This window comes from Lepisosteus oculatus, chromosome 10, assembly GCF_040954835.1.
Source record: "Lepisosteus oculatus isolate fLepOcu1 chromosome 10, fLepOcu1.hap2, whole genome shotgun sequence".
NCBI lineage: Eukaryota > Metazoa > Chordata > Actinopteri > Semionotiformes > Lepisosteidae > Lepisosteus > Lepisosteus oculatus.
The window spans coordinates 22,160,986-22,173,422 of record NC_090705.1 but is presented as its reverse complement, the minus strand read 5'-3'; the positions used below and the strand labels follow the sequence as shown (position 1 = coordinate 22,173,422).

The window sequence follows — 12,437 nt, the reverse complement described above, 5'->3', positions numbered from 1 at the left end:
TGGAGCTGAATGAAGGGAATTTTCAAGCTTGAGCAGATGGGAGATAATATCGGCTACAGAGCGAGAAAGTGGTTCTAGAGTTTGAGAAAGCTGCTGGGAAATCTGCAGAGAAAGAATCTGCTAGAGAGCTGGGTAGCTGCGGAGGAGAAGGCAAAAGAGGAGAGTTGAGAGAAGAAGGAGGAGCTGTCCGATTTGCAGAAGGTGGAGCTGCTGGTACTGCTCTAGAGAGAAGAATGGAGGGCTGGTTGAGCTGAAATGGACTCAAATGGAAATGGGGGGCTAAACGGTCAGAGTGAGGCTGAATAGGAATACATCTGTCGAACAGAGTTTTGAGTAGCCTTGGAAAAGGCCAGTCCTTGTAAAAGAGACGTGTCGGCGTATCCGAGGTGGTGCGGCGGCATTTTGAACGGCATAATGCAGGAGGCTGGATGGGAGAAGCAGAAGCATCGGCGACGGGGGAGAGGAGGATTGGATTCAAAACTAGAAGTTCGAGATGGCAAAACAGCGGAAAATGAACAGCGTGGAGAATCTTCAAGGTGCTGGAGGAGAGAATGGCAACCTGGAGATGATGGAGAATCAGGCCTGCGAGCCATTATAGGTCTAGCGTTCAGAATTCAAGTAAGTTGAATTAAAAAGCTCTGGACGTGTGTGTTAGCAGGGTTAGGGTTGAATGGCAGAGGAAGGGGCGGAGGACCCCCCGCTTCTCCCCTAGAACTCCACTTATCAGCACTGAGCTTGACAACACAGTCTGCTGAGACATGTGACTGAAACCACAGCTACTGCCTGCGGTTTTATACTATACAGTAAATTCTGTAGCTACCAAGCTCTGATACATTGTAAAACATTCAGTTTGGAGGTAGCTTGCTGGGTAGTGAAGCTTAGAGTGAAAGCCCGTCACAGGGAATAAATAAAGATTTTCCATATTACGGTGTCTTGAGGGTGACCATGTTCACTAAACCCCTCGATGTTATCTACTATTTTGACGGAAAACATCCTTTAATTTGTTGTTTTACTTTTGTTGAATGTCCATTGCTCGTTGCCTTTGCTTGTGTCCAAAGGGCTGATGAGAGGATTGTCTGAAGAGGGATCAGTGGGAGTTGCCATCAGAGCCAATAAAGCCTGATAAATGAAAGGGATTCTTGGGGACCTCTGAGGTTAGGTAGTGAGAAGGATGGATTTTGTCTTACTATCTGGTGAGATAATCAGAAATGACAAAGGTAGAAAGAAGTAAATTGTTTTTTTATGTCACAATTTCGTACTGTTTTTTGTTAATGAATGCCTTGTCTATGTTGCCTTTCAATTTATTTTTACCTCATGGCATAATAACCTTGGCGTGCCCCCAAAAGACCACTAAATATGTTTGATGTAAAACATATGTGGTTTAATTTAGAATTTCACTATGCCTTGGTAATCTTTTACAGAGTCCATTGCTTTCTTCCCTAAACCAGTGTTCAAGTGGATCACCTAAGGACTGAATGGATCAATGGATCTACATGCATTTTTTTATTAATTTACCAGAGAAAAGCTAATTCTTTTACTTACTATATACAATAATATACTTTGTAACTACGATAGGGTTGTTAAAGAAATTTAAAAGTAAAAACAAAAAAACACAAGTAAATTTAATCAAGGTTACTTGAATTATTCAAATAGATCATTTTGTGAAAACTCTTTTATATACCTGACATAATACACACATAAGAATAAGTATTATAGTTTAAAAATGTTAAGCCATAGAAAGTACCTTAAATTTAACATTCCTAAGAAATACAATAATCAAATTGATTGAATTGAAAAAAAAAATGTTCAAGCAAACAGTGCCTTACCTTGTTAATTTATAACTTGAGCAGGTACTACAATATTCATTTGAATTAATCATGAAGACTTTCACATTAAGTCTTTGAGCGGTAGACAAAAGGCACCCATTCATATTAAACTGTTCTTGCCTGTTGAGTTGTATGTATCAATCAACATTCATAAAACGAAGTACACTAAAATTAATTATAAATCAATCTATAAGCAAATCAATAACTAATAAATTGAAAATAACTTTTCCCATTTGGTTGCATCCATAAATGCTATCACAAGCATAACCAAAGACCCAAGTCAAACAATTACTGTACATCACATACATTTTAAAAAGAAACCTTGTTAACAGACAGGAAAGGAATAAATCCCATATTTATTTCACAAGGTTGCTATGTAAATATTATCAAGCACATTCTACTTAAAAAACATACATTGCATTTCTGGTTTTCTACATATCATTAATTACCTTCCATTATTTACTGATGTAAGCATACACTGTAAACTGCACACCCCCTAAAACATTTTAAACGAGTAAAACAAACAGAGCGAGTATTACAAGAATCATCCCCCCGCAACAAAAATATTATCTTAAATCATTCATGTCTGGAAACATCTTATTGTTCTTGATTTATTTCTTCTTTCTTCTTTTACAATTTTAGAAAAGCTCTGGCGGATGTATCACAACATAATTATTTAAAATAGCTGGAAATAATATTTTCCCTTGTTCTTTGTTTCTTGACCCAAACCCAAGGCTACATGTCCTTGGAGCCTCCATTGTGTCCCAGGAAGGTTTCAGGGGTGGATTATGCAGGGCCATCAAGCAGCTCACCTTGCAGCACTGAGCAATAAAGTCAATGCCAATCATATTTAGACGTGGATCTCTGGAACACAGAATCTTAAAAAAAGAAATATTTTGTGTTCCGGTCAGTACAACTTATAAAGATACGTACGACACACCCAGATAAAGACATTTGCCCTGGAGAAGAGCTTTGGCTAAGTATATAAATAAAGAACAATAACTGTCACTGTTTTATACTTTCATTTGCATTCTCATATTCATAGATATATAGTTTGGACTCTCAAAATAAAATAGATGTCAAAATCATCATATACTGAAATTAAATTCGATATTAGTGAACATTTTGCTAAACATACCGAATAATCAGAATAAGTGAGACAGCTGCTTTATTATTTTTGTAAAATGATTCAAATAAATTGTAAATAAATTGTAAAAACTATAATATAATAACGGTAATTAAACTAACAGATAAAAACAGAAATGGAGACAGAGGTGCATTTTCTACTGCACTGTGACAAATATTCTAGGATTAAACAAGAATTCTTTCCCAAATTAACAAATCTTATCCCAGAATCCCCACACCTGCCAGAATCAGAACAGGTTCCAAACCTACTAAGAGAGGGGGTAGCAAACTCAGTTGAACTGCCAGCCCAGTACGTGATCTCCTGTCACAGCCTGAGGAATAGAGTCTTATGTTGTGTTTGTATTGTAAATATCTGTAGATGTTGTGTTAATTTATGTATATGCTTTGGCAACATCGTAATTCATTGGTCACCCCAATAAAGCTGTTTGAATTGAATTGACAAGGGAAGAGAGGAAGACAGGGGAGAGACAAGAGAGAGGACAGGAGGGGAAAAATTCCTTGTTCAGAATATCCATAGAAACCAGATTAGAAATAAATGTTTGTACCTTTTTAAGAGAGCTTTCCATTCTATTGTTTTTATTAAGTGGATTTCCTGTTTAGAGAATCCCTCAGTTAAAGCCACCTCTGCTGGTTAGTGAATGCAGTTTTAGAACAGGGAATAGGGTGTTGCATTCACTTTGTTGCACCCAGATTTATATATGGAGAGAGATTTAGAAGTCTTTAGAACAGAATACTGTACATCCACAGAACACAGATGTACAGTATAAGGACTGCCACATTTGTACTCTAACCTCATGTTAAACAAACCTTCCTGTTACAATTCTTCATTCCTTCCTGTGAACTAACACAGGAGAACTGAGTTCTGCACAACTACTGTAGATAGCATAACAAAAACTACCAATATAGGCAGAAATAAAAAAATATAAGTCCATAACAATCGTAGGTTGTATTCTATTGGTCAGCTTTATCTTTCTTATGGGCCTGTGCACGTGTTACAGTATATAAGAGTTTAATACTTGGTAGCAGTCCAGGGTTTATCTGGGTAGTCAGGACATACTGTAGGTCTCTGGGATGCCTAGTTTGTACATTTTATGTAGTGTAATTTGTCTGTTGAACATTTAAGTTGTGTTGCTTAGTGTGCTATTGTCATGTCTTATTAATAAATATTTGTTTAACCCAGTGTGCTTGACTTATTATTCGTTTTTTACTACAGCTGCACGGGAATCTTTATAAATTGAGGGTTATGATTATTTATTAATCCTCTCAGTTATTTCTGATATTCACTATTTTTGTAACCTTTTTTTTTTGTAAAGTGAAAGAATACAATTTTACTTATTACCTGCTTTGATTTTAATGAAAAGATACATGAATGTTAGACAGTCATTGCTATTTCATTGTCTATATTTTTGGAATGTCAGTTCTTAATGATAAAATCTACCTCTGTGATCTCCTTACCTACACAGATGTCTGCCATATGTAAAATTAAAGAAAATGTTAGACAAAAAAATCTGCCACTGGAAAATTACTCTTCTCACAAAAATATTTAAACAGAGAATTAACTTCTACACCAACTGTTTACACATCAAACACTAACTGTTACAAAATAGGAGGAGCAGTTAAACAAAAACGTACCATAGAGGTAGGTACTGTACCAATTTGATTCACTGGAGTTATGCTCATATTTACCCTATACCCTATATTTTTGTATGCTTTTTTGCCATCTTGGTGAGTCATTTTTCATTTTTTGCCAGCGGGTATCCTTTGATCTTCTCTGCTCCCTGGTGTCAAAAATGACTCAATGACCTCTTCCTTCTTTCCTCCATAATAGTATATTCATCTTTCCAATCAAAGTACCCAATTTCCTTCAAATTCCTAACCCACTGAGCTTCAGACCCAGGTCTACCTAACCTTAATCTGTTAATTTAATATCAGTCAACAGGTTTCCTTCAATCTTCTATGCCGTCAGAATCATTCCGTTATGAGATTCTCTCTCCCTTGTGACAAGCTTGGTCACATTCAATTGCATCTTTCCATCTTCCGGTCAGCTATGTTTTGCACAAAAGGAACGTCCGTCCCTGTTAGGTTACCACAACTATAACATGAGAATTATAACCTAAGGTCAGTCTTTTATTTAATATCTTTTTGAGCTTGCATCATCTGTTTCATCCGTACACCACCACATAACTCAATTAGCTTAATTCCAACTCAAATTCAAGTTGCAAAGCAGAACTTTGGTAGTGGCACTTTATAACAGACTAGAAGGAGTTGTTTTTTTTCTTATGATTATTTTTCTTCTCTCCAAAAACCATTAGCTTTTTAAAGATGCTGCCCCTTCCATTGGCTTCAGAGGCTGCTATCAAGGTGGTTCGTAGCACTTTTACCTTCTAAGTTTTACTTAATCTTTTCCTCTGATTATTCACCCACTTTATTCAAACGGTTTATCAATTGTCATAGCTGCTTCACTTTTGGGCCACAATTGGAAACAAAAATTAGTCCTTATAAACTCAAATTACACTACAGCTTATAATCAATAAAGGAAGAGCATCCTCATGAGGTTTGTTCTTAATATAGTGACTGGTTTCTCTTTCACCTGCATGAAGTCTGGATTTACTGAATTTGAGAAATTTTCTGTCCACTCCTTCTGGATATGATCTGCCTTCTCAGCAGGTTGTCAAGGCACTACTGACTATTTCATTAAGCAAGTCAGCCGCTGGTCATCAGAGACCTACCTTGCTTACATAAAATCAAACCTTTAAACAAGTGCTCCTTCAGTTTTCTAGCTGACTGCTGAAACAACCCACAAACCCAAGCCATACTGTACATCACAGAACACTTCTATCAGCTTCTCTATACTTTCCTTTCATTTTTTCCATCAGTGCTGTGCATTCCCATTTTGCTCTTTTGGGGGTTCTTAGCCTCCTCGTCGCATGGCTTGGAGGATGGAGATCAGCCAAGAGGGTTAAACCAGTCTTACCATGACTAAAACACTCCATATACTTAAATCTTGTTGTTATTTCTAGTGAACTATAGATTGGTCATTTTTTTCTATAACACAAATATTAAAGTATACTGTATGTATGATACATAACCTAAAGAATTTAACTCTTTAATATTTATGGAGGATTTGTATCATTACGATACATCACTTCATACACTGTAAGGTGCTTAAACAAACAAAGCTTATGACCTCTTTATAGACAGTCAATTGTCATGGAAATATACCTATCAAGGAAGCCACAAGAGAGAGTTCTCACCTGAGCAAGGTCTTTATTTCAATATTGCAATATTGGGAGCCCTGCTGTCACTCTGCAGAGTGCGTCAGAGACTCAACTTGCTAAAGGCAGCACAGGCTTTTTATAAAGATGTTGTAATGCAGTTGAAAAATACAGCACTTAGTCCCTTTCTAATATTTCCCCTTTCCTTAGGACAAGAAAGATTACAACATAGAACAATCATAGAGACAAAAAGGAAGCATCAGTACATATTTTTTTAAAGCTCAGCAATTGCATTGGGCTAATTTGGTAATCTAGACAGTACGTCCTGTCTTAACAAACTGTCTTCTGACAATCTGCATATAGCACAGCAGTTACATTTTTGTTATATATTTTCCTAAGACTTTTTACATTTTAAGAATCAATTTACTTATTAGATTTCCATTTCCCAATATAAAAATGTACTTAATTTATGTTGAATGATTTCTGCCTACCTTAGCAAAGTCCTGATATTGTATTTCACTTGAATGGAAGAATACTTTTTGAAGGTTGTCAACAGCTGCTTTTACATGGTCTGAAATCTTTAAACAAACACATTGATTAAATGTAAAATTGTGAAATAAACGTATCTGATTTGCAAAATTGTGAAATAGACTTATTCAATTAATTAAGCATCTGTGTTGGACAGCTGCTTAATTAATTACGTTTGCTTTAAAGATATATTGCTCCCAAATTAAAAAAAATCCAAACTTATTGTGAGCCCACTTTTTCAAATCTTTGCTTACCTTTTGGGAGACATGTGCCTTTTCGTTGATTTCCATATCCGAAATCTTGAAAAGCTCCTTTATTTTCTTTTTTCTGTCATTCATTTCAGTTTGAGCAAATTTAAATATTTCCTACAGGTAAAACATTGCATGTGTGTTAAAACATTACAACTATAATAAATTTAACTATTTTTCAATTTGTTTTCCTCTAAAAGGTAAGCTACAGTACAAGGAGTTTTGAAATAATGGTGTCTTTCCCCTTTCAAAATGAATAGCTTTTCATATATTAAAACATATCCATACTCCACAAATACAAATAATACACTAAGGCTCACCAGCAGAAATGAAAATATTCATTTCTTAGAGTCTTTTTGTAATGTTGGAAATGGTAGTTTTCAAATTAATAATAATGACTAAATATCACACTTGAAATATTCAGTAGTCTACCATTGTGCCACAGCAATGATAATGTTTGAGTTGAAGAAGAGTATAGGTTAAACAACATAAAATAATTATATCTTTCATTTTCTCAGCATTTAGTAAACAGATCAACCCATAAGTATAGTAATCTTGTGATGGGAAATGTCTAATTAATAGTATCAATAATAGTAGATTTTTGTTTCACATCACGGTTTGGAGAAGTAAGTTGAGCATAAACAATGTTAGATATTTTCAGACCCTTGTGAAGCACTGTTTAAGATTTTTAATTTCAAAACGTTTTTCATAGGCTAAAATGCCAACAACTTAAAAACAGTTACCTTTATTATGAAAGCCCCAGTCTCGTGGATTTGTTTAGCATTCTTACATGTACTTTTCAGCACTTCTTTTGCTCGTCCCCAGTGCAGGGTTTTCAGTAAGTCATACATTTTCAAAAGCTCAGATTCTCGGCAGGGATCATTGATGTTTTCAGAAAGATCACTGCTGTTTCTCATTTCTTGCAAAACATCACCTCTCATCCTAAAATAATGATAATAATAGATGTTTGAGGCCTTTTCATTTAATAAAACAAGAAAGACCAGAAATCAGAGTCCATGTAGAATTAATATCACTTATATAGTTGCAGCAGCCATTTCTCAAAATACCCAGTTGACTGAAATCCATTTTCATGAACTTCAGTCCAAAACATTGAAATGTCAATCAAGTCATTATAATTAATTGATTTTATTTAAGTACTCAATAATAATATAAAATATCTTTTAACACATGGAACTGTAATGGCTATTGTGTCCTTGATGCATCTGATGTTGTATTTAACTGAACTGCATTAGGCATGTTCTGTTTTAATTGCATGAAGAACAGTAAACAAAAAGCACAATTTCTACTTAAAATAAATACCATAATTATTTATCTGAGAACTGCCTACTTCATAAAGGGCTGCTGTTATGTCACTTTTTCTTCTGTTTAGCCAATTAACTCCTAACATAATTGGTATCCTTCCACTTTTTATTAGTTATTAGTTGAGGCCCAACAGAGTAGGATTCCTTTGCCGGCTGCAGGATTTGAACCAGCAACCTTCCAGCCACATGCACAGATCCTTAGCCACAGGGCCACCGCTCCACCCATGGGCAAATGGGTAGGGATTTGCATAGGAAAAACCTTCGAACCTGCCAGTAGTTATCTTTCTTAAATAACCAAACTATCTCAGAAATGTAATAATGTTTCTCTTGCCCTGAATGAAAATCACCCTGGCACTGCTTAACTCCTTTGCATCAGCTTCCTGGGAATATTGGGTAGATATTTGACTTAGAATTAGGAGGGCCAGTTCTCTAATACAGACCTGGACATGAAAAATTGGATCCATCATGATACCTTCACTGAACTGCTTACGGTGATAGATTTTAGTCTGCAATTCCAATAGGAAAACACATCTGCATTCTAACCCTGTGTGATAACTACATGATTACCCATAGTCAGTTCTTTGACAAAGGAGGAACAGTATTTACATTGTTACATTTTTAAATAATTATACAATGCTGTTAACCAAATCAGACCCATTCTCCTCTATATGATTTCAAATGACTTTGACTTTGATAAAGGGTATTGATATGTCTCTGGACAACCATAAAAAGGTTACAGTAACCAAAGTTTCTTTAGCAATTTTGCCATACTGGGCATGTCAATGTAAGACTGAATGGAAAAAAGGTGTAGATTATTTTACAATAGCAAAGGCAAAATGTAAAAAATGTAAAATGAGTAAATAAATAATGTGTAGAAAAAATTGAAAAGCTATAATTGTTTAAATATTGAAACCCTTTGCAAACCTAAATTAATTTAGGTACAGTACATAAAATTACATAACATTGAGTCTTGTGACTTCACTTGCTGTCCTTCTTGTAGGATCATCCAGATATGTCAAAATTCCAGCTAGATAATGCAAATCCTCAAGATGCTTGTATAAATGTGTTCTCAGTATTATAGGTGCTTACATACATCACAAAAGTCCATTATTTTGTGTTTTATACAAAGCTTTTTTTTAATTTTGTTAATATACAAAGCTTGATATGATATTCATTGTGGTATTTTCAATTAACTTAATGACCTTATCTTAATCTTTTCATGGGTCTGTTGAAGAAAAATACATTTACAGTACAATCCTTTAATTTAATCCAGTAATCCTCTTTCTGCTTCAAAAATAAATTCCATGAAATTACTATGAAGTAAATATAGCAATTAAACAATAGATACCTCTTTCTGAAGTCTTCATATTCTTTCTTGTATTTTGCTGCCTGCTGCTCTGCTTTTTCACACTTCTCAGCATATTCTAATACGCTAAAGGAACAACATGCAATGTGAAAAAGTTTTTAAGCATTTTAAACATTGTCCAAGCATGAAATTAGGAAATAGGCTTACAAAATACAAAATACAAAATAATTGGGCACTAGGTATTTTACTGAAGAAAAAAATTCCAAATATATTAGTTTTTCCCAAGTGTTGTGGAAATGGGAATAAACATTTCTCTGAGTACAGTGTTAAAGTAAAAATTAAAGTTAGCATGGTCAGCAGGATCCACAGACATACAGTAAAACCAAATTTACAGGAAAGAAGTTAAGTCAGATGAGGATGGACCAACTCAGTGTTTTAAATCTTCCTGCCCTTGGCTGATCTTTAACCTTAGCAGTTCCACTTTCCCATTCAAGATCCTTTGTTTATTTCAACCTTGTGCCAAAGATTAAATATCAAACCAGAGATCTTTCAATAGCCTGACACAGCAACGTTTAGTATTTTATTCCCTAGTAATGACTAATATTACCTTTCAGTCTTATTGCATAACCTCTGCATTTGTCTCACCCCAGACAATACCATTCTAACCAGTTGGTTACAACTTCTCCAATCATCCGTTCTCTTTAACAGAGAGAAATCAGTTCAACCACAGGTGACATTAATTTTTCTGTTGTGCGCAGAATGTGCACTAATTTGTTTCAGTCCCTGGAGTGTTTATACAGGGCGGCACAGTGGTGATCTGGATAGTATTGCTGCTTCACCCCTCTTGAGCCTTGGGTTCAATTTCTGGGGTGCCACAGGTATCTGTGTGGAGGCTTTATGTTCTCTCTGTGTTTGCATTAGTTTCCTCTACATGTTCTGGTTTTCTCCCATAATCCAAACAAATACTGGCAGGTTAAATTGTTTCTGGGAAAATTAGTCCTGAATGTGTGCCCTTTGATGAGTTTGGCTTCCCATCCAGGGTGTATCCTGCCTTGCACCCATTGCTTGTTGGGATAGCCTCTTGCTCCCTCATGAATGTGTAAAGTTGAAGATGGATAGTTAGACTGATTATAAGCTGCTCAGAGCAGTATGACATAATATGAACATAATACTTCAGATCACTATATTTTACTCGGGGTGTCATTTGTAGAGCTTTCTGCTGCAATTTTGTGAAATGTTGTTTTTGTTAGAGCTTAATACAGAATTGTGCAAGTGTATTGTAAAGGGACCACTAGTAACAATCACATATTTTCAATGTTTGTATTCAAAATTCAGATCACACTTTTTCTTTCTGAGGAAAAGTCCCTGTGTTCTTTGGGCAGTATCATCCACATTCTTCATGAACACAGGTATTTGAGGTCTGTGATCAGTTTCCTGAGCTACTGGTTGTCTACAGATGTATTCAAGGAACTTTTCACAGTCAAAAACAACTACTGCAAGACTTTTTCAATTTAATCAAAGTATTTTATCCTACAATTATGGTACACCAAACAAATGTGACACCAATCCATCTTTTGTCAGCTTGCTTGGATCATAGAATTGATTGTGTGGTGATACTTTTTTTAGTTTTAGTTCTTGACATGCTTTTGCATACTCAGGGTTTCATCACCATTCTGTGCTCTAATTGCTCTCATTGTTGTTTATATTCACACTACCAAGTTAGGAATTAATTTACTTAAAACATTTATTAAACCTATACCTCTATCCAAGTCTGTTTTGGAGCTGGCATTTCTACAATTACCCTACTTTTTTGGAGATCTAACTGTAGAAAATGTGTGTACCAGAAAGAAGAGTTATTGCATGCAAAACTACAATTTCTTTTCAATACATGAAATCCATAATTTGTTTTGGAGTAACTATGCAGGTCGTTTACTCTACTTACTGACAGAGGAAACTAATGTCATGCTACCTAGCCAAAACAACATGCCCCTGCCCATAGAACAGAGCTAATGCTGTTACTGTACTGAAACCCTATAAACCACACTACTAAAGAACTACACAGTCCCATATTCCCTCCTGTTGTTTCACTTAGATTACTCAAAGAGCAATTACCCAACGAGCAGTTTGGTTTTATGTTTAAGTATGAAAAAGACCGGATTCTGGTTGCCAGGGACTACATCAAAACAGCTTTTGAGTCCAACTAAATGTGTGGCGCTGTGTTCATGGACCTTGCCACGGCCTATGACATCTTCTGTAAAAAAGAGCTTCTCTTAAAGTTGCATCAGTGCCTCCAAGAATGTCAAATGACAAGATCAATCCAAGATATTATCACCAATTGTTATGTCTATGTTACAGTTAATGGACAGACCAACCAGATCAGGATACTCAAAATCAGTATCCCTCAAAAATCGATAGCAGACACTGCATCTACACTGATCTCCCAAAAGCCTCTGTATACCTATGACATGCCAATCCTTCACACCCATTGGTTCTTTGAGTATATGTACAGTAAGTTTTAAGAAAGGGTTATGAAAGCTATACACACCTGCTCAAAGAATTTGTACATTCTGTAATTACATTGAAGGTGTGCATGGAAAAGCAACAACCTGACCCAACCTAATAATCAATTGTGACAACCAGCCAAACCCTGGAAATGGAGAGCAGACTTCAGAATTCCACAAAACTCCATCTACAGTATGTGTCTGCTGACAGAAGTGCAGAAACAAGAAAGATGGACGCAAAGCTGAACTCTGTCTTCTCCATAATAAGTGGATGACTATACATTTAAACCTACAGTACATACAACTTGCCCATTATACAAGGTATCCTACCTTCTACTTCACATG

At 35.6% G+C, this 12,437-nt stretch overlaps 1 protein-coding gene across 1 annotated transcript in view; it reads right to left on the bottom strand.

Annotated features, from left to right (window-relative positions):
• Window positions 1–1,698: 1,698 nt before the first annotated feature.
• LOC138241630 (coiled-coil domain-containing protein 170) overlaps window positions 1,699–12,437 on the bottom strand; it is a 36,929-nt gene continuing 26,190 nt past the window's right edge. Inside the window, exons 6-10 of the mRNA XM_069195278.1 lie at window positions 9,634–9,717; window positions 7,707–7,905; window positions 6,970–7,080; window positions 6,679–6,765; window positions 1,699–2,704 (exon numbers count right to left, since the gene is read on the bottom strand). Coding sequence (XP_069051379.1) covers window positions 2,465–2,704; window positions 6,679–6,765; window positions 6,970–7,080; window positions 7,707–7,905; window positions 9,634–9,717 — 721 coding nt within the window. The 3' untranslated portion in view covers window positions 1,699–2,464. The remainder of the gene's footprint in view (window positions 2,705–6,678; window positions 6,766–6,969; window positions 7,081–7,706; window positions 7,906–9,633; window positions 9,718–12,437) is intronic.